This window comes from Dendrobates tinctorius, unplaced genomic scaffold, assembly GCF_039654945.1.
Source record: "Dendrobates tinctorius isolate UK_male_01 unplaced genomic scaffold, ASM3965494v1 ptg000093l, whole genome shotgun sequence".
Classification (NCBI taxonomy): Eukaryota; Metazoa; Chordata; class Amphibia; order Anura; family Dendrobatidae; genus Dendrobates; species Dendrobates tinctorius.
Window position 1 is genome coordinate 13,140,191 of NW_027361761.1, and position 25,464 is coordinate 13,165,654.

Below are 25,464 nucleotides of genomic sequence, written 5' to 3' on the forward strand. Positions count from 1 at the left end.
GCCTTCTTGCTGCAACCTCCCCGGCACTGCTACATCTCTGTGCCTGACACTGCACCTTCCTTCTCAACACCCACCTACACTGCCCTGGGACTACAGCCCTGCCTGTGGAGGGCTATAACATAATTGCTGCACTACACCATCTGTCCCAGAGGATCTGTCTGCAGCGTCGGCTTAACCTTTGCCGAACACCACAGGTGGCGTCACGAATCATCTATTCATAAACTTTATTCCATCACTTCACTCCCTTACATGGATGCCCAGGGCCACGGACTGGGTCACCGCTACTGTGACACTTCCCTGTTCTCGACCCTCTCCAATCCGGTTTCCGCTCTTTACACTCCACCGAAACTGCCCTCACTAAAGTCTCTAATGATCTGCTAACAGCTAAATCAAATGGTCATTACTCCATGCTAATTCTCTTGGATCTCTCTGCAGCATTCGACACTGTGGATCATCAGCTCCTCCTCACTATGCTCCATTCCATTGGCCTCAAGGACACCGTTCTCTCCTGGTTCTCCTCCTATCTCTCCGACCGCTCCTTTACTGTTTCTTTTGCCGGTTCCTCCTCCTCTCACCTTCCCCTTACTGTTGGGGTTCCTCAAGGATCGGTTCTAGGCCCCCTCCTCTTCTCCTTGTACACTGCCCCTATTGGTCAAACAATCAGTAGATTTGGTTTCCAGTACCATCTCTATGCTGATGACACCCAATTATACGCTTCTTCTCCTGACATCACGCCAGCCTTTCTAGAAAACACTGGCGATTGTCTAAACGCTGTGTCTAATATCATGTCCTCACTATATCTGAAACTGAACCTGTCAAAGACTGAACCCCTGGTGTTTCCTCCCGCTACTAATGTACCTATACCCGACATTGCTATTTCTGTGTGTGGTTCCACTATTACTCCCCAGCAACATGCCCGCTGTCTTGGGGTCATACTTGATTCAGAGCTTTCCTTTGCCCCCCACATTCGATCACTGGCTCGCTCTTGTCATCTGCACCTCAAAAACATTTCTAGAATTCGACCTTTTCTTACTTTTGACTCTGCAAAAACTCTTACTGTTTCTCTTATTCATTCTCGTCTCGACTATTGTAACTCTCTTCTAATCGGTCTCCCTCTTACCAAACTCTCCCCTCTCCAATCTGTCTTGAATGCTGCAGCCAGGATCATATTCCTCACCAATCGTTACACCGATGCCTCTACCTTGTGCCAGTCATTACACTGGCTACCCATCCACTCCAGAATTCAGTATAAACTTATTACCCTCACCCACAAAGCCCTCCATGGCTCAGCACCACCCTACATCTCCTCCCTTGTTTCAGTATACCACCCTACCCGCGCCCTCCGTTCTGCTGATGACCTGAGGTTAGTATCCTCAATAGTCAGAACCTCCCACTCCCGTCTCCAAGACTTTACACGTGCCGCGCCAATTCTTTGGAATGCACTTCCCAGGTCAATACGATTAGTCCCCAATCCCCACAATTTTAAGCGTGTCCTGAAAACGCATTTATTCAGACTGGCCTATCGCCTCAACACATTAACCTAACCTATGCCTGTGTGGCAGAGCCAAAAGTTTTACCATAACCAGGTTCCCAGCATCATGTTCCCACATGCTTTATGCATCCATTAGCCCTCTGTGTCTGTACTGTTACACACTTAACATTATGGCTGGTCCATACAATCAGAGCAACTGTTACCACCCACCTTTCGTGTCTCCCTCTTTCCTCATAGACTGTAAGCTTGCGAGCAGGGCCCTCACTCCTCTTGTTATTTGTTATAATCTACTGTATGTGATTATTGTTATGCTGTAATGTCTATTGTCTGTACAAATCCCCTCTGAAATGTAAAGTGCTGCGGAATATGTCGGCGCTATAAAAATAAAATTTATTATTATTATTATTATTATTCCCTGTGAAATACCGGCCCGGTACCGAGTACCCCATTGCCCTGGCGGGCGATCCACATACAGCAACATATAATTACATAGGGTACTTAGTTGACACTATTTTCATCAAAAAAATGTAAAAGCCATCCCATCGTGACAAGGTGTACCCAATCAAAATGGTCGTATGCTGTCTCTGGTATTAAAACCTCATCTTGTGTCAGCCGACTTCAATATAGACAGGGCAGAGCAGGACCCAGGCCCGATAGTGCAACCACCTGCCCAAATGGGTAGACCTTGTCACGATGGAATGCATGTACTATTACCATCTATTTTCTTACTACAGGGTATTTGCTCATTTTGTATTTATCCTAGGTTTTGTCTGTTAGGTAGCCACAATGTGAATGTGTATCTACATATTGCACTTATACCAGCGTATGTTCTGGCTCATTTTTTTTGTTTTGCTGTAGTTTCTTGTACTTTTTACAAACCTGTGACATCACCCCTCTTTGAGGTAGGCAATTAGTCTACAAAGCTTTTCACAGGCAGGTGTCTGTACAGTAGGGCCTGGGTCCTCCTCTGCCTCATCTATTTTGAGGTGTGCTGATAGAGAAGTTTAATACTAGAGATAGGACTGTCCAAATTAGGGTACACCTTTCCGCGGTGGGATGACTTTCATGCTTTTTTGATCAAAATAGTGTTAACCAAGCTCCAATTTTATTTACATGAACTATTACTATCTAACTTTTTTACTTACTACAGGGTATGTGCTCATTTTGTTTTTAGCTTAGATTTTGCCAAACAATAAGGTCAAACTTGTTAAAATTCAGCATAACTGATCCTATTCCTCTTTTGACATTTGCCATTGGGGAAAAATTGGGAGGCTCCAACACACATTAGATAATCTGGCCATTCCTCAGAAATTGGAGGGTCTAGCCATTCTTTATCTAATGTACATGGGTAAGTTTGTTAGCAAAACCTTTCAACTTCATTTTATCTCCCATAGAATCAAAAGGAACAGACATTTTAAAATCCAACATGCCCGAACCTTCATGTCTCCAATATCACTCATGAAAAGACACATTAGATCATGGTTTCACCTGTTGGTCTTGGAAGGAACTGCTGTGATTTATAAAATGCTGATAGGCACCTTTGGTGTAGATTTTTCTGACAGAATCCTATCTTCCATGAAAAATAAGCATGAGACATATTGAAATCCAACCAGCCCAGTTCTTCGTTTCACTGATATCTGTCACCAGAGGACACTTAAACACATGTTATAATTGTCAGCTCTCTTGAACTTGGAGGGTGTAGCCGAGATATATAAAATTCTTCTAGGTACCTCTGTCAGCAGATCTTCCTTGCAGCAGTTTATTCATATTATTTATGTATTTAACTCACTTATATAGCACTATAAGAACTTTACAGACATTGGCATCACTGCCCCCATTGGGGCTCACAATATAAATTTAATTGACTTGAAGAAAGGACCAGAGATACTAAAATGCACAATGCCTGTTCCTTCTTTCGCCCAACATTTGCCTCTGGAAAACCTCATACACATTAGATAATCAGCTGATCCAACAAAAATGTTCAGGCTCAGATGACATTTATCTAATACACAAATATCTTTAGCAGAGCTATAAATATAATTACATTATGGTAGTGTGACACTGAGTCACACTTTTCATGGACAAGCCTTTATTCAGAATAGTGAAGGAGTGAGGTCAAAAGCCAGGAGGGTACTTCATAAACAGAGAGAAGAGATAAAGACACAGTCAAGTAACAGTCCAAGGTCAAAATATCAGGAGGATAGTGGATTAGAGAAAAGGGGGTTAAACAGATGGATGGTCAGAAAGAGGTCCAAGGTCAGGCAATAAAAGATCATCCAGTAAAACACTACGCACATAGATATCCTACCACACTTAGGCAAAGCTACTGATGGAAGTAGCTGGGCAGGCACCTGAGACAGGGAACACCTGAGCACAGTCCAGCACCTACCAGTCTCAGATTGGTTCGCTGAGCTGTGAATCAGAACACTGAGCTCATCACACCCCTGCACCAGACTGGACAAGTGAGCTGTCAATCAAAGAAGTCACAGCTTCAGCACGCCGCTGCACCAGATCTTACAGCTGAGCTGTCAGTAACTGCATCCCAGATACACTGAGGGGTGGAATCATGATAGGTAGCACATGTACATCTTGTACAACCAGTTGAGTGAGATCCACTTGTAAGACCAGTGGCTATTTACATATCGCAATCATCTACCAAACTATATGTATCTAATTATCTGCATAAGTGTTCTTTTCCAGTGATTTTATGGAGCAAAGTGACCATGAATTCTAAATTTTTATCTAAAAATCAGTGAAACTTTCATCTTACCTCTTGTTGTTTTGCTAAGAAGGCATCAACAAGGTTCCTCTGGTCATTTACATCCAGTTCCTTCTTATGTTTTGTGAATGTCGTTCTAATAAAACTTTGAAACTCTTTAAGGTTTTCAAAAATTGTATTGTGAGCTCCTGGTAGCAGGTCCATTAGAGATGGAAAACTATTGTACAACTAAATAAATAAAATATTTTTTTAACACAGGGAATCCAATGTATGTGATAAATTAATATATTTAGCATAAATTATAGAATATGCAAAATAGTTTGACACATGAGGAACATGTTCATGAGAATAGTTCTATACTTGAAAATTTCTGAGAGTTTAAAAAAATGCTCAAAATAGTTCAAAATTAAATTAAAATAAAATTAAAACAAAGTAGCTCTCCTTACAGAAGGAAGAGAATTGTTGTACATAATACATTTTCTCAAGGAGCAGTGTAATAAAGAATAAGTAAAAGATGATCTCGGCAAGTAGAATCAATACCCCTTGAGATCAAAAGAATTAAAAATAATCATTTATAATTAACTGTATTTATAATTACTGACAATCATGCTATATTTTAAACCAGGAAAACAGTATTTTTACTATTAGGACACGTTTACACGTTCAGTATCTGTAAGTCAAAATGAGGACTGGAACAATGGAAGGAAAAGTATAATAGAAACACATGCACCACTTCGGCATTTTTCACCCACTCCTCATTACAAATGCTGAAGTGAAATACTGATTAATTACTGAATGTGTAAACATGGCCTTAAGATTAGTGATGGGTGAGCCCATGGATGTTCGGGTCTGGCAGGTTCTGCCAACGTTTTAAAAAAAAGATTGGTTCAGGTGCCAGAATGGTACCCGAATCCAGACTTGGACACCATTCAAATGAATGGGGGTCCAAACACCCAGCGTTTCCCACTCAGTCATTTGAGTGACAGTGCTGGGAAACCTCAGGACTGATTGTGGTTATCCTTACACATTACCGTTTATAAGAATGCTGCCGTTCCCACACTGTCAAACAGATCACAACGTGGAAGCCAGCCCAGCATCTGTGACCAGCAGTAAAAACTATTACTCTCATCAGCGTATGCTTGCTCTCGGTGATAGGATTGAGAGCAGGTCACACTGATGGGAGTATTACACTCATCAGCCGGCATCTGTGAATTATTATAAAAATGTCAGTGTAATATAGTGCAGTCGGTTCAAGTATTTTACTATGCAATGTATTTGTTGAATAAATGAAAAAATAAATTAAAAAATAAAGTGGTGTCCGTCATAATATTCATAACCAGCTGAGGGAAAGCCGACAGCTTGGAGCTGATGCTAATATTCTGGAAATAAGCCAATTCCCATAAAAGTTCCAAGGCTAATGATATCAGCTCACAGCTGACTGCCTAGGCTTTACTGGTTATTATAAGGGAAATACTGCTTAAAAATGATGTGGGTCCCTCTTTATTCAATAACCAGCAAGGGTCAAAGAGACAGCTGCAGGCTGATATTAATAGCATAGGAAAGGGCCAGGGATATTAGCCCCCTCCAAGACTAACAAAATCAGCTCTCAGCTAACCCAGAAATAGAGCATCCATAAGACATGCCAAATCTGACACTTAGCCTCACTCTTCCCACTTGCCCTGGTGTAGTGGCAAGTGGGGTAATATATGTGAGATTAATGTCAGCTTTGTAATGTCAGCTGACATCAAGCCTAGAGGTTAGTAATAGAGAAGCATCTATAAAATGCCCTCATTACTTACCCCATAGTCATATTGTAATAAATTACAATATTCTGTGTGTCTATTTAATTTTTACTTCCAAGTTAGTAATGGGGGCATTTCTAAGACCTGGGCTTGATATGAGTGGACATAAAACAGCTGTCATCAATCCCAAACCTATTTCTCCACCTCCCACCACAGCAAGGCAAGTGGGAAGGGCTGGTCAAAGTGCCAGAATTGGCACATCTAATAGATGCACCTATTCTGGGGCTGCTGCAAGCTATTATCTTTAGGCTGGGGAGGGCAAATATCTATGGCCATTTCCCAGCCTGAGGATACCAGACTTAAGGTATAGCTTGGCTGGTTGTCAAAAAATGGAGAGGACCACAAGTATATTTTTTAAAATTATTTATTTACATAATTTAAAAAAACAATGTGGAACCCCTCTATTTTTGATAACCAGACATTTTTACCTGCCCTGGGTCTGCATGTCTTTTTTTTTACACAGTGTGCCCCGGCTAATCACAGCCATGACAATACTTGCATTGGCTGTGATTGAGCCTGAAGTGCCCACACCGGCAAAGTTTGTTGACTTTCAACAAACTTTTTTTTCAGATGGCCAAACATGAACAGTAGCACTGACTTCCTGGAGAAGTGAGTGTTCAGCGTCCATGCACGGACATCACGTGTTCGGTACGGACTCTAAACTTTACTGTTCGGGTTTGCCCAACCCTACTTAGAAACAGTCTGCAAAAAAAAGAAAAATGGAGCTTGAAATCCAAATTTTATTTCTTATAATTTTGCAATGAACTTTAGATATTTGGATAATACAATTCTAAAAATGTTCAAAATATATATTTTTACTATTCTGCTAGAAAAGATAATAAAAGGAGGTTTTTTCTGAGTAAATGTCTGGTTCTTTCTAAAGAGAGCAGCTAAGTACGGAGTCTTAAAGGCAATTCTGCATGGTAGAAATTGTATGTAAACTAGCTCTCATACAGATTGTATAAGTCAATGTCCGACCTTTTAACAGGTTTTAACCCTGGTCATGTTGTAAGACTCGTTAAAGGGACATTGACTTATAGGGTGGAGACCTCACTTAGATGATACTTTGCAAAATATTTTTTTTTGCTTCTAGATAAAGATATTAGAAGTTACCACAAAGTTTTGAAACCCTTTATAAACCTAAATATTTATGCTTTAACATTCGTTAAAATATTGCCATCATTTAAAGTAGTTTTTCTGTAATACAGATTAGATTATAAATATTAGATTGATAGGGGTGGAATTCTCAGCATCTCTGCCGATCAGTTGATTCAAAGGGTCAAAATGCTCTAATTAACTTGTTATTGCAATTGCTTCAGTTCAGTTCAGTTTGACTCTGCAAAAACTCTTATTGTTTCTCTTATTCATTCTCATCTCGACTATTGTAACTCTCTTCTAATCGGTCTCCCTCTTACCAAACTGTCCCCTCTCCAATCTGTCTTGAATGCTGCAGCCAGGATCATATTCCTCACCAATCGTTACACCGATGACTCTACCTTGTGCCAGTCATTACACTGGCTACCCATCCACTTCAGAATTGAGTATAAACTTATTACCCTCACCCACAAAGCTCTCCATGGCTCAGCACCACTCTACATCTCCTCCCTTGTTTCAGTATACCACCCTACCCGCACCCTCCGTTCTGCTGATGACCTGAGGTTAGCATCCTCAATAATCAGAACCTCTCACTCCCATCTCCAAGACTTTACACATGCTGCGCCAATTCTTTGGAATGCACTTCCCAAGTCAATACGATTAGTCCTCAATCCCCAAAATTTTAAGCGTGTCCTGAAAACGCATTTATTCAGACTGGCCTATCGCCTCAACACATTAACTTAATCTATCCCTGTGTGGCACAGCCAAAAGTTTTACCATAACCAGATTCCCCGCATCATGTTCCCACATGCTTTATACATCCATTAGCCCTCTGTGTCTGTACTGTTACACACTTAACATTATGGCTGGTCCATACAATCAGGGCAACTGTTACCACCCACCTTTCATGTCTACCTCTTTCCTCATAGACTGTAAGCTTGCGAGCAGGGCCCTCATTCCTCTTGGTATTTGTTATAATCTATGTGATTATTGTTATGCTGTAATGTCTATTGTCTGTACAAGTCCTCTCTGAAATGTAAAGTGCTGCGGAATATGTCGGCGCTATAGAAATAAAATGTATTATTATTATTATTCAGTTCCATTCAAGCTGGAATACCAGATTCTGCCGCTATGAAACATTTAGTGCTATAAATTGAGTTCCATGGTCTTTTTAGGCAGCTGATCGGCATTATTGCTTAGAGCAGTGTTTCCCATCTAAGACTCGGAGGCACAACAGCACGGAGTGAGCCAAGAGAGGAATAGCGGCTACAGCTGTCTGCCATACGAGGAGTGCTAGTAGAAGAGAATTAGGAGGAACTTCAGTGTAACTCAGTACTAGGAGTACTTCACTCAAATAAGCGCTAGGGAAGGAGACTGCACAGCCCTTCTGGTGAGAGAGAATCCCTGAGCTGCTTCCAGGCTAGCCTGCTCCGGTACCATCTGTAATCAGGACCCTGGACTGCACTTATCAAGTAAAGGTACAGAAATTGCACCCCGCTGTGTCTTTGTCTGCTTCCTACCCTTCCGGCACTGCTACATCCCCGTGCCAACCACATCTACACTGCCCTGGGACTACAGCTTCACCTGTGGGGAGCTTTTACATCTTTGCTGCACCATACCATCAGTCCCAGTGGATCTGTATGCAGTGTCGGCTTAACATCTCACTTGCCGAACACCACAGGTGGCGTCATGAACTATTCATTTAATCAACTACATTCCACCATTTCAATTCCCCCATTACTTGGGCGCCCAGGGCCACGGACCGGGTCACCACTGCTGTGACACATCCCGCTGACACCAACCCGGTACCGATTACCCCACAGCCCTGGGAGGGCGACCCAATAAGAATGAATTTTGCAGTCCCAGATTATCTCTTTAAATTTTATATAAGCAATGAAATTTGGACTTACCCGGACCCACGGGCTTCCTAGGAGTCTTATGTTCTCATTAACCAAACCCATAAGTCTCAGTAATGTTGGATCCTCGTAATCAAATCGTTTACTCAGCAGGATGGACACAATAATATTGGCCACAGCAGCATTTAAACTGGTGAAATTGCCAAAAGGCTTCCCTGAAAAAAAATAAATTCTGAAGTATATTTTCAACAGATTTAGGCTGGTTTCACATTAGCGCTTTTTAAGCGCACGCACGGCCGGGGGTAGCTCCACCCCCGAGCCGGCTCTCTGCCCGGCGTGCCCGCCCCTTGCTTGTAGCGCCGCCTCCTAGCGCACAGCGGCGCCTGCGATCGGCGCACCCTATCTTTAGCATAGGGTGCGCAGATCGTGCGCAGGCCGTGCGCTAGTTGCGCTTTGACCTGCGCTGCGCACTTTTGACGGTGCGCCATGCGCGCCAAAATCAAACTTTTTGGATTTTGGCGCGCACGGCGCACCGTCAAAAGTGCGCAGCGCAGGTCAAAGCGCAACTAGCGCACGGCCTGCGCACGATCTGCGCACCCTATGCTAAAGATAGGGTGCGCCGATCGCAGGCGCCGCTGTGCGCTAGGAGGCGGCGCTACAAGCAAGGGGCGGGCACGCCGGGCAGAGAGCCGGCTCGGGGGCGGAGCTACCCCCGGCCGTGCGTGCGCTTAAAAAGCGCTAATGTGAAACCAGCCTTCTAGTAAGAACTGACTTGATAGCTCAGTGATTAGCCCTGCTGCTTTGGAGCTTTTTTTATTGTGGTAACATATGGGTGCAAAACCTGGACGATAAAGAAACAAGACAGAAGGATGTTACCAATACTATGGATGGCGAGAAGAACAAGCAAATAAATTTTGGAACACTTCCAGCCAGACATGTCACTTGTAGCAAGGATCACCAAGCTACGACTTGCCTACTTTGGACACATCATACGAATAGAGCGATCACTGGAGAAGGACATCATGGTTGAAATAAAAAAAAACAACGGAGAAGGCGAAGAGGAAGACCAGGAATCTGATAGCTTGAAAGTATCAAGATAACGGAGGAGATTAACAAATCATTTACCTTCAAATTGCCTTGGCTTGAGATCAGGCTAAAGGCCATTAAAAAAATAACAGTATATAGCAAGAAATACATTTTTTATAAGAGTTTGAGAAGACTGTTTTTTACAATATTTATAAAGCAAAGGTTCAAGAGGAAGCACCATTTTCATAATGATTCCCCAAGTACAACTATATAGCTCGGGGATGTAACTAGAGCCCCATGGGCCCCAGCTCTTTTACTTGACCCTGGCCCTTCTCTATGAGCTTGGAAGTGCAAGCCCAGTGGCATTGCTGAAAACTACAAAAATATTTGTTTTAACCTCATACAGTAAGAGGACTGCCCTTTTGTGTTCGACTGAGTAACAGTGCCCCCTTTAGACAATGGAGCTAATTCCAGGACTGCATCATTCCAGTATTAAACATGAATGGTGTAACTGAATCTTTCTTGCGTTTCGCAAGTACTTATATTTGCATTGCTGATATGGTCCTTCCATCTGGAGACTCTGAAGTTGCTGTCACTGTATACTTTGCCTCTAACTGCTGTGAAACTAGGCAAATTGGACCCATTCCCCCTGTGGGTCGTGATCACACTCATTATGACTATTATCATTATGGCACTGGCTTTGGTCCTAACAAAGGGTTCCTGACTCATACTTTAACCTATGCTTGATGAGTAGAGATGAGCGGTCTCTTGGATGTTCAGGTCCATTAGTTTCAACCAAACTTTTTAAAAATGTTCGAGTACCTGAACCCATTCAAATTAATCAATGGCCCGAACATACGGCATTTCCCACTCTGCCATCTGTGTGAAAGTGCAGGAAATGCCGGGTCTGATCAGTGGTAACTAGGGATGAGCGAGTAGTGAAGTATTCGGACTCGCTATACTCGTACTGAGTATACCCTAATACTCGGGTATTCGGTATGAATAGCGTGTCCAATGATAGTCAATGGAAAATGCGAGAAATTGTCTGCTGGACCCTACAAGGTGGTCTGGGGGCTGAGGAAAAGGCTAAAAAATGTGTAAATGTTGAAAAATGTATGCTGTAAACAAATGTATATAACATGGGGGCACCTGGTCAGGGGCTGCACAATTATTTTTACGCCACTGCTTCACTAGAAAGCACAAGCACTATTTTAAGTCCTGTTGTTTTTTGCCGGCAGAGCAGGACTCGTACGCCACTTACGCAGTGCCAGTGATATATCAGAAGTGCCGTAAGAGCGAGTGATGATGGAGGCGACCTTCTGACAGCTAAGTGTGTAAGTGGTGTAAGGAGAGCAATCTGCCCTAGGGGCTGTGTTATGGTTAACGCAGGAAGAAGCCACTCACCCATCATCATCATCACAAGGGATTCACAATTATAAAGCTTGGACTACTGTCCATGTTGTGCCACTTCCCAATGTGTAGGCATAGGGTCTGTATTATGGTTGATGAAGGAAGCAAGGCAGGTCTGAAGGGCCAAACAATTATGATAACGCCAGGACTACTAGCATAGAGGTGGCAGTGCCCAGGCCAGCCATAGTGTCTCCAAAAATTAGCCCAAGGGGCATGATACCATGGTTGATGAAGGAAGCAAAACAGGTCTGATGAGCCAAACAATTATGATGAAGCTAAGACTACTAGCATAGAAGTTGCAGTGTCCAGGCATAGCCATAGTGTCTCCAAAAATTAGCCCAAGGGGCATGATTCTGTGGTTGATGAAGGAAGAAGGGTTTCACTCTCATCACAAGTACCTCCAATGGGAAATATTAATTAACGTAACATTGTTTTTGCTTATTGACCATGAGGTACATGTGTCAGAAGCTGGTTTTGAAAACATGTGTAAGAAGAAGAAAAGGGAAAAACATTATTGTTTATTTGTATTATATAACCCAATAAAAAGATGTTTAAAAAGAAGAAAAGGGGCTTGCTTGGGATGGGATGGATGTGATCACCAATTTAAAAAAAAAAATGTGTTGGGTGACTTTAGGTTGGGATACTGTCATCTGGAGGGCTTAAATACTGTTGCGAAATCCAGTCCTTGTTAAATATTCAACAATAGTCGACCTGTCTGCATTCTCAGTTGTCAACCGTGTGCATGTATCTGTGATGATTGCCCCAGTGGCACTGAAAACATGCTCTGACATCACATTAGCAGCAGGGCAGGCCAGCATCTCGAAGACATAGAAGGAGAGGTCGGGCCAACTATGCAGCTTTGATACCCAGTAATTAAATGGTACAGAAGCTTCAGGAAGGACGCAGGTATGGTCACTTAGATAGTCATTGACCATCTTGTTCAACTTCTCCCTCCTTGACATTGCTACTGTGTCAGCTAGTCCTTGTTGATGAGCCTGTTTATTGAAGATGGCACAGTTTGTGGACATTTTACCACCACTTCTTTTGGACCTGCTTGGCGTATCTCTCCCCATTAATGCATGCTGTTGCACAGAGCTGGTATCTCTGCTAGCAGTGGAGTCTGAGGGTGCTGTTGCCATCAAATGATCGACAACGGCCTTCTTGAATTATTCCATTGTGAAACCCCTTGGTGACTGCAACAGTAGCGAAGGAAATTTGTCCTTGTACCGTGGGTCTAGAAAGGTGGCCAACCAGTATAAGTTGCTCTTGAAAATGTGGATTACGTGAGGGTCTTGGCACAGATAGTCAGATATGAAGTGTGCCATGTGTGCCAAGCTGCAAAGAGGCAAATGTTCTGTGACCCCTGAAGGAGGAAAAATACCCATCCTCTCCTCACACTGACTCTTCTCTACCACTTCCTCCTCTTCAGCCCATCCATGCTGGACAGACATCAAACTGGGGTTGGGATTCACCTCTGTAGCATGAGTTGTCTCCTCGGTACCACTGAAAAAGAAGTCCTCTCCCTCCTCATTTTCCTCATCATCTTCATCCCCCAATGTTACCTGATGATATTGGCTGGGCTGGGTAGTATCACCCATTGTGAAATCTTGCTCCATACCAAGCTGCTGGGCACACAAAGATTCCATTTTTTGATTTTGCAGCAATTTTTTTCAGCAGACATTACATAGGGATGGTTACGCTGATAATAGCCTGATCACCTCTCACAAGCTTGTTGCAGTACACAAAGATATCAAGCACCTCACAAATATCAGTGATCCACACCCACTCGACAGTTATGTGTCTTGTCTGAGTCTCAGTGTGACGGGCATGTTTAAGCTGGTATTCAGAAAGTGCCCTCTGCTGCTCACTTACCCTTGCCAACCTATGATATATTGAGTTCCACCGTGTTGGCACGTCGCAAGTGAGTCTGTGGTTTTCAAATTAAATTGCTTTTGAAGCGCTGCAAGACTGGCAACAGCGGTTGAGGAGTGGCAGAAATGGGCGCAAATACGGCGCACCTCAAGTAAGTACGGCAAGTCAGGGTATGTTTTTATAAATTTCTGCACCACCAGGTTCAGCACGTGAGCCATGCATGGCACGTGTACCAGTTTCCCGAGCTTTAAAGCCGCCACCAGGTTACGCCCATTGTCGCAGACAACCAGACCAGGATGGAGTTGCAGTGTGGAGAGCCACTGATTGGTCTGTTGTTTTATTCCTTGCCACAGCTCTGCTGCAGTGTGTGGTGTTTCACCTAAGCAGATCAGCTTCAGCAGAGCATTTTGCCGCTTTGCCGATGCGCTGCTGCACAGCTCCCAACTTGGGAGTGATGTGGAGGGTAATTCAGCATAGGATGATGAGGGGGAGGAGAAGGAAGAGGGGAGACTGGATGTATATGATGAGACGGAAACCCTGATTGAGGTTGGGCCCGCTATTCGTGGCGTGGGTAGGATATGTGTTGATAGTCCAGTTTGAAAAATTTGTCCCACCCTCCACCAGGTTGAGCTAGTGTGCCGTGACAGAGATGTATCATCCCTGGCCCCAAGTACTAGTCCACGTGTCTGTTGTAAGATGGACCTTCCCAGCTACGGCGTTGGTGAGAGCACGCTTTAGATTGTTTAAGACGTGCTGGTGTAACGCGGGGACAGCACACCGGGAAAAATAGTGCCAGCTGGGAACCGAGTATTGTGGGGCAGCCACAGCCAAATGATCACGGAAACACTGTGTCCCCACAAGCCTAAATGGCAACATCTCCATGGCTAGCAACTTGGCAATGTGTGCGTTCAGCATTTGTGCTTGTGGGTGTGTGGCTTGGTATTTACGCGTCCTTTCATACATCTGGGGCACGGACAATTGGATGCTTTCCTGGGACAAACAAGTGGATGAGCTTGTTGTGGCCGTGTCTGTGCAGCCGCAGTTTGTGAACAAGAGGTATGATGATCTCCTGCTTTTTGCCCAGCAGATTGGAAAGGATGTATCACAGTCGACATGGCAGTGGTTTGACCCGCAGTCGCAGACACTGATTTGGTACCCTGTTGTTCAGCCCAGCCCAGCCCTGTTGTTCAGTTCTTTGGTTGCCTTTTCCCTGGCCTCTGCTCAGCTTCCTATGGCAGATGCGACAGATGACAACATTTGGTTCAGAAGGACTATCGGAAACACATTTCCAGACAGCGGTTGAACACACCCTTGCCTTCACTTGGGGCACTGAGGGATTGCTCTTGGCAACAGTTGACACAGTTCGCCCTCTGCTCAAACCTGTAGCCCTTGGTGCCTTTGTATGTGCTATGTATCCAAATTCAACCTCTGTGCTGCTGTGCTGGCTATGCGTGCCAACGATCCAGGTCAGATCGGTGGTCTCATTATCGACCACCTCGTCATCCATGTCATCCTCCTTCCGTGTTGATATTGGCGACTGGCCATATAGCAACTGTGTGTCATCACCATCAGCCTCCACCACTTCACCCGCTATATAACGTGGATGAAAGTGGCTTTCTCCTGGATGTGGGGTTTCAAATATTTGGCCATCTTCAACAGACGATACCCCTTCACGTTCCTCTTCAATGTCGTGCAGGGAGAGGCCAGAGGCAATGCAATGAAATGGATCAAACAGATCCTCGGAGTGACCAAGGTTAGGGTCAAATGTTTCCTGTGACTCCTGACCGGGTGATGAACTAGGAACAGGTTGAGAATAGGATGACCCAGCGTTATCTGTATGGACAGTAGACTGTTTTGTCATGGACGATTGGGTGCTGCTAGAACATTTCGTTGAGGTCTTATCAGCCATCCAAGACAGTATCTGCTTTTGTTCTTCTGGCTTCCAGGCCCGTTTATGTTCCAGACCGGGAAATTTCGCCAGGAACCTAGATGCATCAATCTTCTTCAATCTCCCAGACTGTGTGCCTTGTTGGGCACCAACGAACCCACGTCCACGTCCCTGTCCCTTCACAACAGCCTTTTTAGGAATTTTGGATTTTTCTGCCATAGTTGCAGATCTTCAGATGCAGATATTGGTGAACAAGGAGCAGTTAGTGCTTTGTGGAAGGTAGCACTACAGCCTAGTACAGCTTTGTGTTTTACAAACAGCATCGCAGCAGCAGAAAAAAATTGACCTGAGGTTTAAGGTGAGATTACGCACCCCAGTAACCACACAAGACAGCGGTGCTGCCATTAAAAATGTAATGGTCAACGTGTGACTGGACACACCGCCTCCAGCAGGGCGAATTTACATGACACACACGACCCTGGATACACCACCTCCAGTAGGGAGAATTTAAATAATAAGACGTGCACACCGCCTCCAGCAGGCGAATTTCAGAAATACACGTGAAACTGGATACACCGCCTCCAGCAGGGCAAATTTAAATAATAAGGGGAAAAACCAGGGAAACAATTACAATGGAGGGCCCTGCGATAGGGAATGGGGACGTGGAGACCTCCTACACTCCCCTGAGTCAGTGTCTCTACGCTCCTACTGATCCCTAGGCCGGTTCTGCCAATCAGGATACCTTTAAACACTAGCTCGCTCTGCACCTACCCCTTTCTAGTGAAATGGCCGGTGCAGAGACTAATCCCATCACTGCACTTGCACTGAAACACACATAAAGGAAAGGCACAAACAGGGAAACACCACTTAGCTTTGCTCTGTTGCTCTTGCTCCCAGCAACAGAAGAGTCCAGCACCAGAATGCAGCTTTCCTCCTGAATAGCTGCCACCAAGCTCTGTCAGAGCTGCAAGGAAATTCTCTCTGACTCCTTCCACACCAGGACTCTGACTGTGCTGCAAGGAATTCTCTCTAGCTCCTTCCTCCACCAACGATGGTTGGAAATGAACACTATCACAAACCCCAGTGAGAGCACATGACAATCCTTTATAGTTAAAGGGAATCTGTCACCCCTTTTTTGAGATATCATATAATGATATCATTCAATTGTGTGTCACATAAGGATTCTCTTAGCATTTTTGCTTCTCCCTGACCCCGCACCTTTCATGCATAAATACCTTTTTTATATTGGCTCAGATGTATGTAAACTGCCACGGTCTGGTCCGATGGGCGGGGCTTAATCATCTGCCCCCCCCTCGCTGTCTTGCTCTACACAAGAAGAAATGCATAGAGCAAGACAGGGAGGGGGAGCAGGTAAATAAGCCCCGCCCAGCGGACCAGACAGCGGCAGTTTACATACATCTGAACCAATATAAAAAAGATATTTATGCATGAAAGGTGCGGGGACAGGGGGATGCAAAAGTACTAAGAGAATCCTTATGTGACAGACAATTGAATGATATCATTATATGATATCTCAAAAAATGGGTGACAGATTCCCTTTAAGCCAGAGGAATCACACCTGTTAGTGATTCCCATGTAATAACGCTAACCACCACCGGGGGCAAACTAGAACAAAAGACACCACTGTGTAATAATCCTAGTGGCCACCGGGGGCAAAACCAAACTTAAGTACACAGCTTAAGGAAAAAAAAAAGGTTACATGTGCTTTTAACTGTCATCATCCAACCTGGATCATGACAAAAAAAACTGTCCAGAGGTTTAAGGCAAGAATACGCACCCCAGACACCACACAAGACAGCAGTGCTGGCTGCGTGTCAGTTGTGCAGTACCGTGCGTGCGTACTATTCGCTGTGAGCACAGCACCACAACAACACAAAAAAACTCCCCTGCAAGGGTAAATATGACCTCAAAATAAGCTGTGAAAACTGTCACAACTCAGTCCCTGACCTTATACTTTCCGCTCTGAAAAGAGCTTTTGGGTTTCACAGAGGATTTCTGGATGATTTGCAGTGAAAACACAACTCTCCCTTGCAGCTGCTCACTCTCTCCCTACACTAGCTGTGTTCTGCAGGCTATGATGAAGTCATAGCCTATGATGATGCTGGGCGGCCAGCCAATCATAGTAATTCTGCCCACAACCAAGAAGGGTGCGGCATTACTGTGATTGGCAACTGCTGGGTGGGAGATCCGAATAGTGCGAGGTGAGTAGTGAAATACTCGCTATGTTCCGAGTACCGCGAGTACCGCATTACTCGCCGAGTACCGAGTACCCACGAATATGCTCGCTCATCCCTAGTGGTAACCTTTCGAATTATCAACAGTCCGAACACTGCAGTTCCCACTCTGTCACACAGATGACAGCTTGTGAGCCAGCAGCTTTGACCAGCGGTAAAAAGGTTGCCGCCGGTCTGGCGTTGGCTGATGAGTACTACTCATCACCGTACTCCTGCTCTCACTGGCGCCTGTGCCTTGTAATATAGATGTCAGTGATATATAGAATCACTGCTTTGAGTGTGTCATTTACTGTATTTGTATTTATTGAATAAATAATTTAAAAATATGGCGGGAGGTGAACCGTACTTTTATTAACTAGCTGAGGGAAAGCGGACAGCTGGGGGCAGGCATTATTATTCTGGGAAGATGTCACTAATACTCTACCTGAAGCTTTCCAGCCTTTCAATATTAGCCCACAGCTATCTGTTATTATTAATACTGGGCTACCACCAAAAGAAATGATGTGGGGTCTCCTCCTATGTTTAATAACCACCAAAGGCTAAACAGACAGCTGCAGGCTGATAGTAATATCCTGAGAAAGGCCATGGATATTGGGTCCATCCCAGACTAAAAAAACATCCTTTAGATGCGCCATGTCTGGAGCTTAGCCTCAGCTTTTCCCACTTATCCTGGTGAGGTGGCTAAAGGTTGTGCAACCAAGTATTAGGCTGAGGGTGCCAATACTTTTGTCTGGCTCATTTTGCAGTTTTGTGTGAAATGATCAATGTTTTGCTTTTTGCTTCATTCTCTTTTGTGTTTTTTCATTTAAGACAAATTAAATGAAGATAATAATACCAAAGAATTTGTGTTTGCAATCATTTTCAGGAAGAAACTATTATCAGACAGAATTGCAGGGGTGTCAATACTTTTGGCCACAACTATATATAGACATTTTATACACCATCCAATTTCAGCCTTTTATATTGAGGTGTAATCTACACTGGGCCTGAGATAATAGTTCAGTGTCCTCAAGTCTGTAGGGAGATTCAAATTCTCCCCAATACTATATACACCTTGTACCTTGTTTTACAGTACCATATTGCTGGTGGTATTTTGGGTACATTTTCCCAAAAATGAGGAAATGTGTTGAAAGAGGCCGTGGAAGTGGGCGGGGGTTGCCAGCTGGTAATGATGGTGTTGGTGGTGGTGGATCTGCTGGTAGTGGCAAAAGCACAATAGCACCTAATGCAGGAGGTGTTGAGCCTGCGTCAACGTCTGGCTCCACAAGGTCTCGAAGGCTCGCTTTTCTGGGAGTAGGTAAACCGCTTTTACAGCCGGAGCTTCAGGAACAAGTTTTGGCTTACATTGCTGACACAGCGTCCAGCTCTATCGCCTCCTCTTCCGAACTTTCAAAAAATAAAAGCACTGAGTCGTCATTTGAGGCTCATGGTCAGGAACCACACCTTTCCTTGTGTCCTTCACCCCTACCAAAAGTAAAGGATGTGGCAGGCCACAATACAGATTACTCCATGGAGCTCTTTTCACATACCATGCCTGGGTTATCAAGTCAAATCGTGAATTACCCAGTCCAAGAAGAATCTGACATGGAGTGCACTGATGCACAGCCACTGCTTGATTTATCTGCTGGTACATTCACTCAGAGCACTACATTGTCCTCGCAGTGTACTGAGCCAGAATCTGACCCTGATGAAACTCAGGTGCCCCTTCCCGCATACTATACCACCATACATGGTGACACAGAGGAAGGTGCACATGACATTGAAGAGGAGGTGATGGATGACCCAGTTGTTGACCCTGATTGGCATCCATTGGGGGAAGAGGGTGCCGCTGCCAAAAGCTCAGAAGAGGAGGAGGAGCATCCACAGCAGGCATTGACATCGCAACAGCTGTTATCTTGCAGGCCCGGAGCAGTCCAAAAACGGGTTACAAAAACCAAAGGAGTTGCAGGACAGCTAGGCCAGATGGTCAAATTAGCACAGCGTGCAAGGCCTCAAAATGTCTTCCATAGTAGGAAGAGTGCAGTGTGGCACTTTTTTGAACAAAATCCTAATGATCAGGCAAAGGTTATCTGTAAGAAGTGCGCAAAGACCTTTAGCCGAGGGAAAAATCTGAGAAATTTGAATACCAGTTGCATGCTTAGACATTAAACCACCATACACTTGCAAGCGTGGATGGACTACCAAACCTCACGTACCACATGTGCAACTGCTTCCAATGAAAGTAGTCAGCAACGCTACATCATTTATGCCACTGTAAGCCCACCGGTTAGCACACCACCAGCATCAAATGTTGAGGTGTCGTTGCAAGGCCAAAGGGAGTCACAATGTTATTGCTACAAAAGACTGAATCTAGGCCATCAGAATGAACACCAACTCCATCACCATCATCACCCATCTCTCAGTCTGCCATGTCCACCGCTAGTTCCTGAAAAAGATAAATTTCAGCTCACCTCTTGTAGGTTCGTGAGAACTATTGAAAAGCTCTGAGCGCGGACACGTCTCTGCCAGGACGTATAATGACTCCAAGAAAGGGAAGAATGGTCCAGCTCCAGAAATTTTAAATCCAGGATTTTTATTGTATCATATTTAAAATACATTCATGGCTGCTTGTGATCAAGTAACGACAACAAAGTTCACCGCATGGAGAATATCGCCATGCGGTGAACTTTGTTGCCGTTACTTGATCACAAGCAGCCATAAATGTATTTTAAATATGATACAATAAAAATCCTGGATTTTATATATCTGGAGCTGGACCTTTCTTCCTTTTCTTGGAGTCACCGCTAGTTCCACCATATGCAGCTCTCAAGTCCAGCTCACCCTACCAGAGACTATGAGTAGGACAAGAAAGTACTCATCCGCGTACACTGGATTTGAACGCCCACATTGCCAAACTAATCTCGTTAGAGATGATGCCCTATCAGTTGGTTGAAAGCAAAGCTTTCCATGAACTTATGGCCTACGCAGTACCACGCTATGACCTACTCAGTCTGCACTTCTTTTCTCACAAAGCCATCCCAGCCCTCCACCTTCATGTGAAAGACCGCATTGTCCATGCACTCAAGCAATCAGTGAGTGGAAAGGTGCACCTCACAACAGATGCATGGTCCAGTAGGCATGGTCAGGGCCGTTATGTGTCCATCACTGCGCACTGGGTTAATGTGGTCGATGCAGGGTCCACAGGGGACAGCGGCGGTGGGACAGTGCTGCCTAGCCCACGGTATAGGAAACAGTTGGCTGTAGGCGTTCGACCCGCCTCCTCCTCCTCCTCCAGAAGCGAAAGCTTGTCCACAGAGCGCAGTCGCACGAGCACTCCATCCGCAGCTGCCAGTGTTGCACACGAGGTGTCCTACTATCGAACCGCTAGTGGTAAGCGTCAGCAGGCTGTGTTGAAGATGATGTGTTTGGGCGACAACAGACACACCGCGGAGGTACTGGCCGACTACTTGCAGCGACATACTAAGTCTTGGCTGGGCAGTCTACATCTTGAGGCAGGCAAGGTAGTTAGTGATAACGGACGGAATTTTGTGGCAGCCATAGCCCTTTCAAAACTCCGACACATACCTTGCCTGGCTCTCACCTTAAACCTGGTGGTGCAGTGCTTCCTCAATAATTATCCGGAGTTAACAGGCCTGCTCCAGAAGGTCCTAAGACTGTGCTCGCACATCTGCTGGTCGCCTATACACTCCAGTCGTATGCAGAAGTTGCAGCGATTGCTCCAACTTCCCAAGCATCGCCTAATTATCGATGTTGCAACAAGGTGGAACTCCACCCTGCACATGGTTGAGAGGCTGTGTGAACAGAGTCAGGCTGTAATGCATTTGTGGGAGGATACACGGCCAGGCACTTTGAGGGCAGAAATGGAGTTGTCGGGTGTGCAGTGGTCGAAGCTGAAAGACCTCTGTAAAGTCCTTCAGTGCTTTGAGGAATGCACACGACTGGTAAGCGCAGACGATGACATCATAGGCATGAGCATCCCAGTTATGCGTCTGCTCATGCAAACTTTGACGCACATTAAGGAGCAGGCATCTGCAGCTGAGGAGGATGAGGAAGAGGAGGAGGGAAGCCTTGATGACAGTCAGCCATTGTCTGCTCCGGGACCTCTCCTGGACGAGGTGGAGGAAGAAGAGGAAGAGGAGGAGGAGGATGATAATGGGGATGATTATTTAGCGGAGGAGGATGCTTCTCGTGGGGCAAGAGAAAATGTTGGCGTGGCTAGGTCTGGTACAGGGTTTGTGCGTGACTGGAGGGATGTGGATTTGCCAGAAAGTGCTCCTCCACCCAGCACTCGCAGTGCATCATTGACACCTGGAACATTGGCCAACATGTCAGATTAAGCCTTGCAGATCCTAAAAAGGGACCCCCGCATTGCCAAAATGATGAACGATGACGACTACTGGTTGGCCAGCATCCTGGATCCACGCTATAAAGGCAAATTCCAAAACATCATGCCACTGGAGAACCTTGACCTAATATGGGCTAACAAACAAGCAACTCTGGTAAACAGTTTGTTTGAGGCATTCCCAGCACACAGCAGTGGTGATGGTTCTCCAACGAGCCGTAGGGGGCAACATGGAAGAGGTGTTCGTGGTGCACACATCAGAAGTGGCGTTGGAGACAGGGGTTTCATGACCATGTTGTGGACTGATTTTTCAAGTCCCGCTCACACGACTGGTAATACTGCATCAATTGAAAGTGACAGGAGACAGCAGTTGTCAACTATGGTTACAAACTACTTCTCGTCCCATATCGATGTTCTCCCTCACAGGTCATTCCCCTTTGACTATTGGGCCACTAAACTGGACGCCTGGCCTGAATTGGCACAATATGCCTTACAGGAGCTCGCTTGCCCTGCTGCTAATGTGCTATCGGAAAGAGTCTTCAGTGCTGCTGGCTCAATCCTGACAGAAAAAAGGACCCGTCTGTCGACCTAAAATGTTGATGATCTAACCTTCATTAAAATGAACCATGCATGGGTTTCAAAGGATTTTGTCCCACCTTCCCCTGATGACACATAGCTGGCCAGAAAAATGGCTCGCTTTTGTCCTCCTCTTCCTCGCACTTCTCCAATTCCTCCATTTGCAGCTGCTGAATGTCCAACATCAACATATGCCATTTTTTAAACTGCCCTAACTGGGCTTCCCCCCCCCATGGCCGGGGTCACCACCTAGCACACGCAACCGTGTGAGTGGCATTGCCCTGGACAGGTGGGTGGGCCAACTCTTGGGCGCCGGCACTGGCACACCCGCCGTCAAACACACCGGCGTACTATGAGGGACCCAGTGCCAGTACCGACACCCACGAGTGGGCCCCCCCTTGCTTGGGCAGGGCCCCAGCATTTGCAATATTTACCTCTCCCTGCTCCTCCACTGTGTAGTCTGGGCTGTCAAATCCTTCCCTGGAACTGCCACTACAAATTTGGTGAACTGATAGATGATGGTTAAGACGTAGCTATGCCCTGTCCTGCTGGCCAGGCTCTAGCTTCAGATGATCAATGGCTTCCATTTCTTATGGACTTCGACTCACAATGAGATGCAGTGGTGGTTTATCATCAGCTTTCACAGTTTTCCTACTCACAGACGTGTGACATTCCTGCCCACATTTTTAAATGTGCCCTCTCATGCCAATCCAATAGAATCACCTGCGGCCTGTGGCTTCTGTCTTTTGCACTCCAAAGTTTCCTGACAGATCATGATAGGCAGTGAGGACAATGTCCACATCTGTCCCTGTGATCAAAATTTGATGGAGATGAGTAACGATGATGGGAACTGCGATTCAGAAACCCTTTCTTCTCAAAGAACTGTTTTTGCTGTCTCCACACACAAAGTAATTGAGGGTCAGCATCGCCTCTGAGAATTCTCCCAGGAGTTTTTCCCGTGATTAGTAATTCCTAAATTTCTGCAATCACTCGACTTTATGTCTGTACTTTTATCCATCTCGTTTCCTCTTGCGGAGAATCTGGACTGTCTTACTGAGACAGAAATATATATGAAGATTTAAAAATACCCCAACAGTGTATACTGGTGTACGCTTCAAAAACATTTCCTTTTTTCTACTTTTTAGATTGTTGTCTAATCCATACTGAGGCTGTGAGTGTCTTTGTCGGACTCTGGAAATAAACACAGAGATTTTAAATGTTTAAACTATGCTATATATACACCTGTCATCCAGTGATACTGTACCCTTTCTCAACTTTCTGCAATCTTGTCGAATCCATACTGGGCCTGAGACCATCTGAGTCTGCCTCCTGATCTATAGACATAGATTTTTAATGTGTAAACTATGCTATATATACCTTTAATCGGTGATACTGTACCCTTTCTCAACTTTCTGCAATCTTGCTGAATCCATACTGTGCCTGAGACTGTCTGAGTCTGCCTCCTGATTACGGCTGAGTGGTGTTTGAGTGGAACTGTTGGCCAAGTTCAAATTCTAGCTGTTTTGGGCGGTGTTTTATCCGTTCGTCGAACTACAACACTTTGATTAAAATTCGGCTGTTCGAGTTTCCATTCAAGAACGTTTTTCGTTAAACAAAAGCGTATCTTTTTTTCACATTAGTAATGGTTTTCAATGATAATAGACAGTTTTAGGGCATAGTAGCGGTGTCTGGTAGCCAGCGGTGTAGTACACCTGTGAAGGAGCAACACCGTGTGTGTTTCTAATAATTTTTTTACCGCATATTGTCCTGAAAATCCTTTTGGGCCTAGTAACTGTGTCTGCTACTCAGAAGAGGAGCCCACCCACGAACCGAGCTATGCCACCTGTTTATGAAAGAACCAGTTTTTGACTGCATTAACACCACTTAATACTTTGGGCCTAGTAACTGTGCATGCTACTCAGCAGAGGAGCCCACCCGTGAACCAAGCTATGCCGCATGCTTATGTAAGAACTGTGTGCTACTCAGCTGAGGATCCCAGCTGTTAAGCAAGCTACAGCACCTGTGGTTTGGACACCTAATTTTTTCACATTCTTTCTGGAATGCCATTTAGGCCTAATTTTGGAATTACGGTTGACCTGCACTTACTGGGAAATGCTTGTTCGCGGGGAAGAATTGTAATCCCAGGTCCCCATCACTAACGGGGTTCAGCATGTTATCCGCACCTGTAAGCGCTACACGCTGGTCCTTTCATTGTAGAATGCGTACAGCCCCGGACATGTAAGGGCATGACAGACCTGTTATTGGCCGATCTCGCGTGCCAGAGCCTCGCGTGTCCCTCTAGTAAGCTGGACGCGGACCGCGGGGGCATGCTTGAGTCTCGTTCGTTAATGGAATTAAGCTTGCCATCTGTGCAGCTTTTTTGTGGATGGCATGGTTGAGGTTGCCCGTATTGAGTCCAATTAAGCCGCAGGCTCCACTCCCGGTGGTGCCCTTCTGGACATTCCTTTAAGGTTCACTTTTGCAACCATACTGCCCCTGGAAACCAAACACTTTTCATGATGGTGACATTCTCGTCAAAGAGCGTGATGACATCACGTCTGTACGACCTCTGCCTAAACAGTCCAAGTGCAGAGAGATGGAAGATGGGGACGAGGAGTCCAGAGTACAGGGATTCCCTAGTGAGGAGACTTATTTAATTGTTTTAAAGGTTGGGAGCAATTTTTGGGGAGCACGATACTCTGGAGAATGATATCTGGGGCCTACCATACACTGGAGCATTCCAAAGGTGGACATCAGTCACTGGAGCAGCATTTACAGGGCCCATTATACATTGGAGCATTAGAAATGGGGCCCATTATATATGGAGCATTATTTGGGCCCATAAGACACTGGAGCTTCATCCATGGTGAACAACATATACTGTAGCATTATGTGGAGCTCATCATATACTGTATGGAACATTATATGGGACCAATGATTCTGTATGGAGAAATATATGGGCCTCAATACTCTGTATGGCGCACTATGCGGTGGCCATAATACTGTATGGAGGAATATACTGTCTGTTTTTGGAGCTATTGGAGAATTTAAAATGGATATCAGTCATGTGATGTAAGAAGTGAAGTATTTTTCATTGTACTATACCGCTATTTCTCTGCCGTATCAGAGGA

General features: G+C 45.0%; 1 protein-coding gene across 1 annotated transcript in view; it reads right to left on the reverse strand.

The window, feature by feature from the left end:
- The window catches only part of LOC141098558 (cytochrome P450 2K6-like), a 411,322-nt gene that overhangs the window by 146,402 nt on the left and 239,456 nt on the right, over nucleotides 1-25,464 (reverse strand). The window contains exon 5 of the mRNA XM_073586451.1: nucleotides 9,019-9,179. Within this exon, the coding sequence (XP_073442552.1) occupies nucleotides 9,019-9,179 (161 nt within the window). The remainder of the gene's footprint in view (nucleotides 1-9,018; nucleotides 9,180-25,464) is intronic.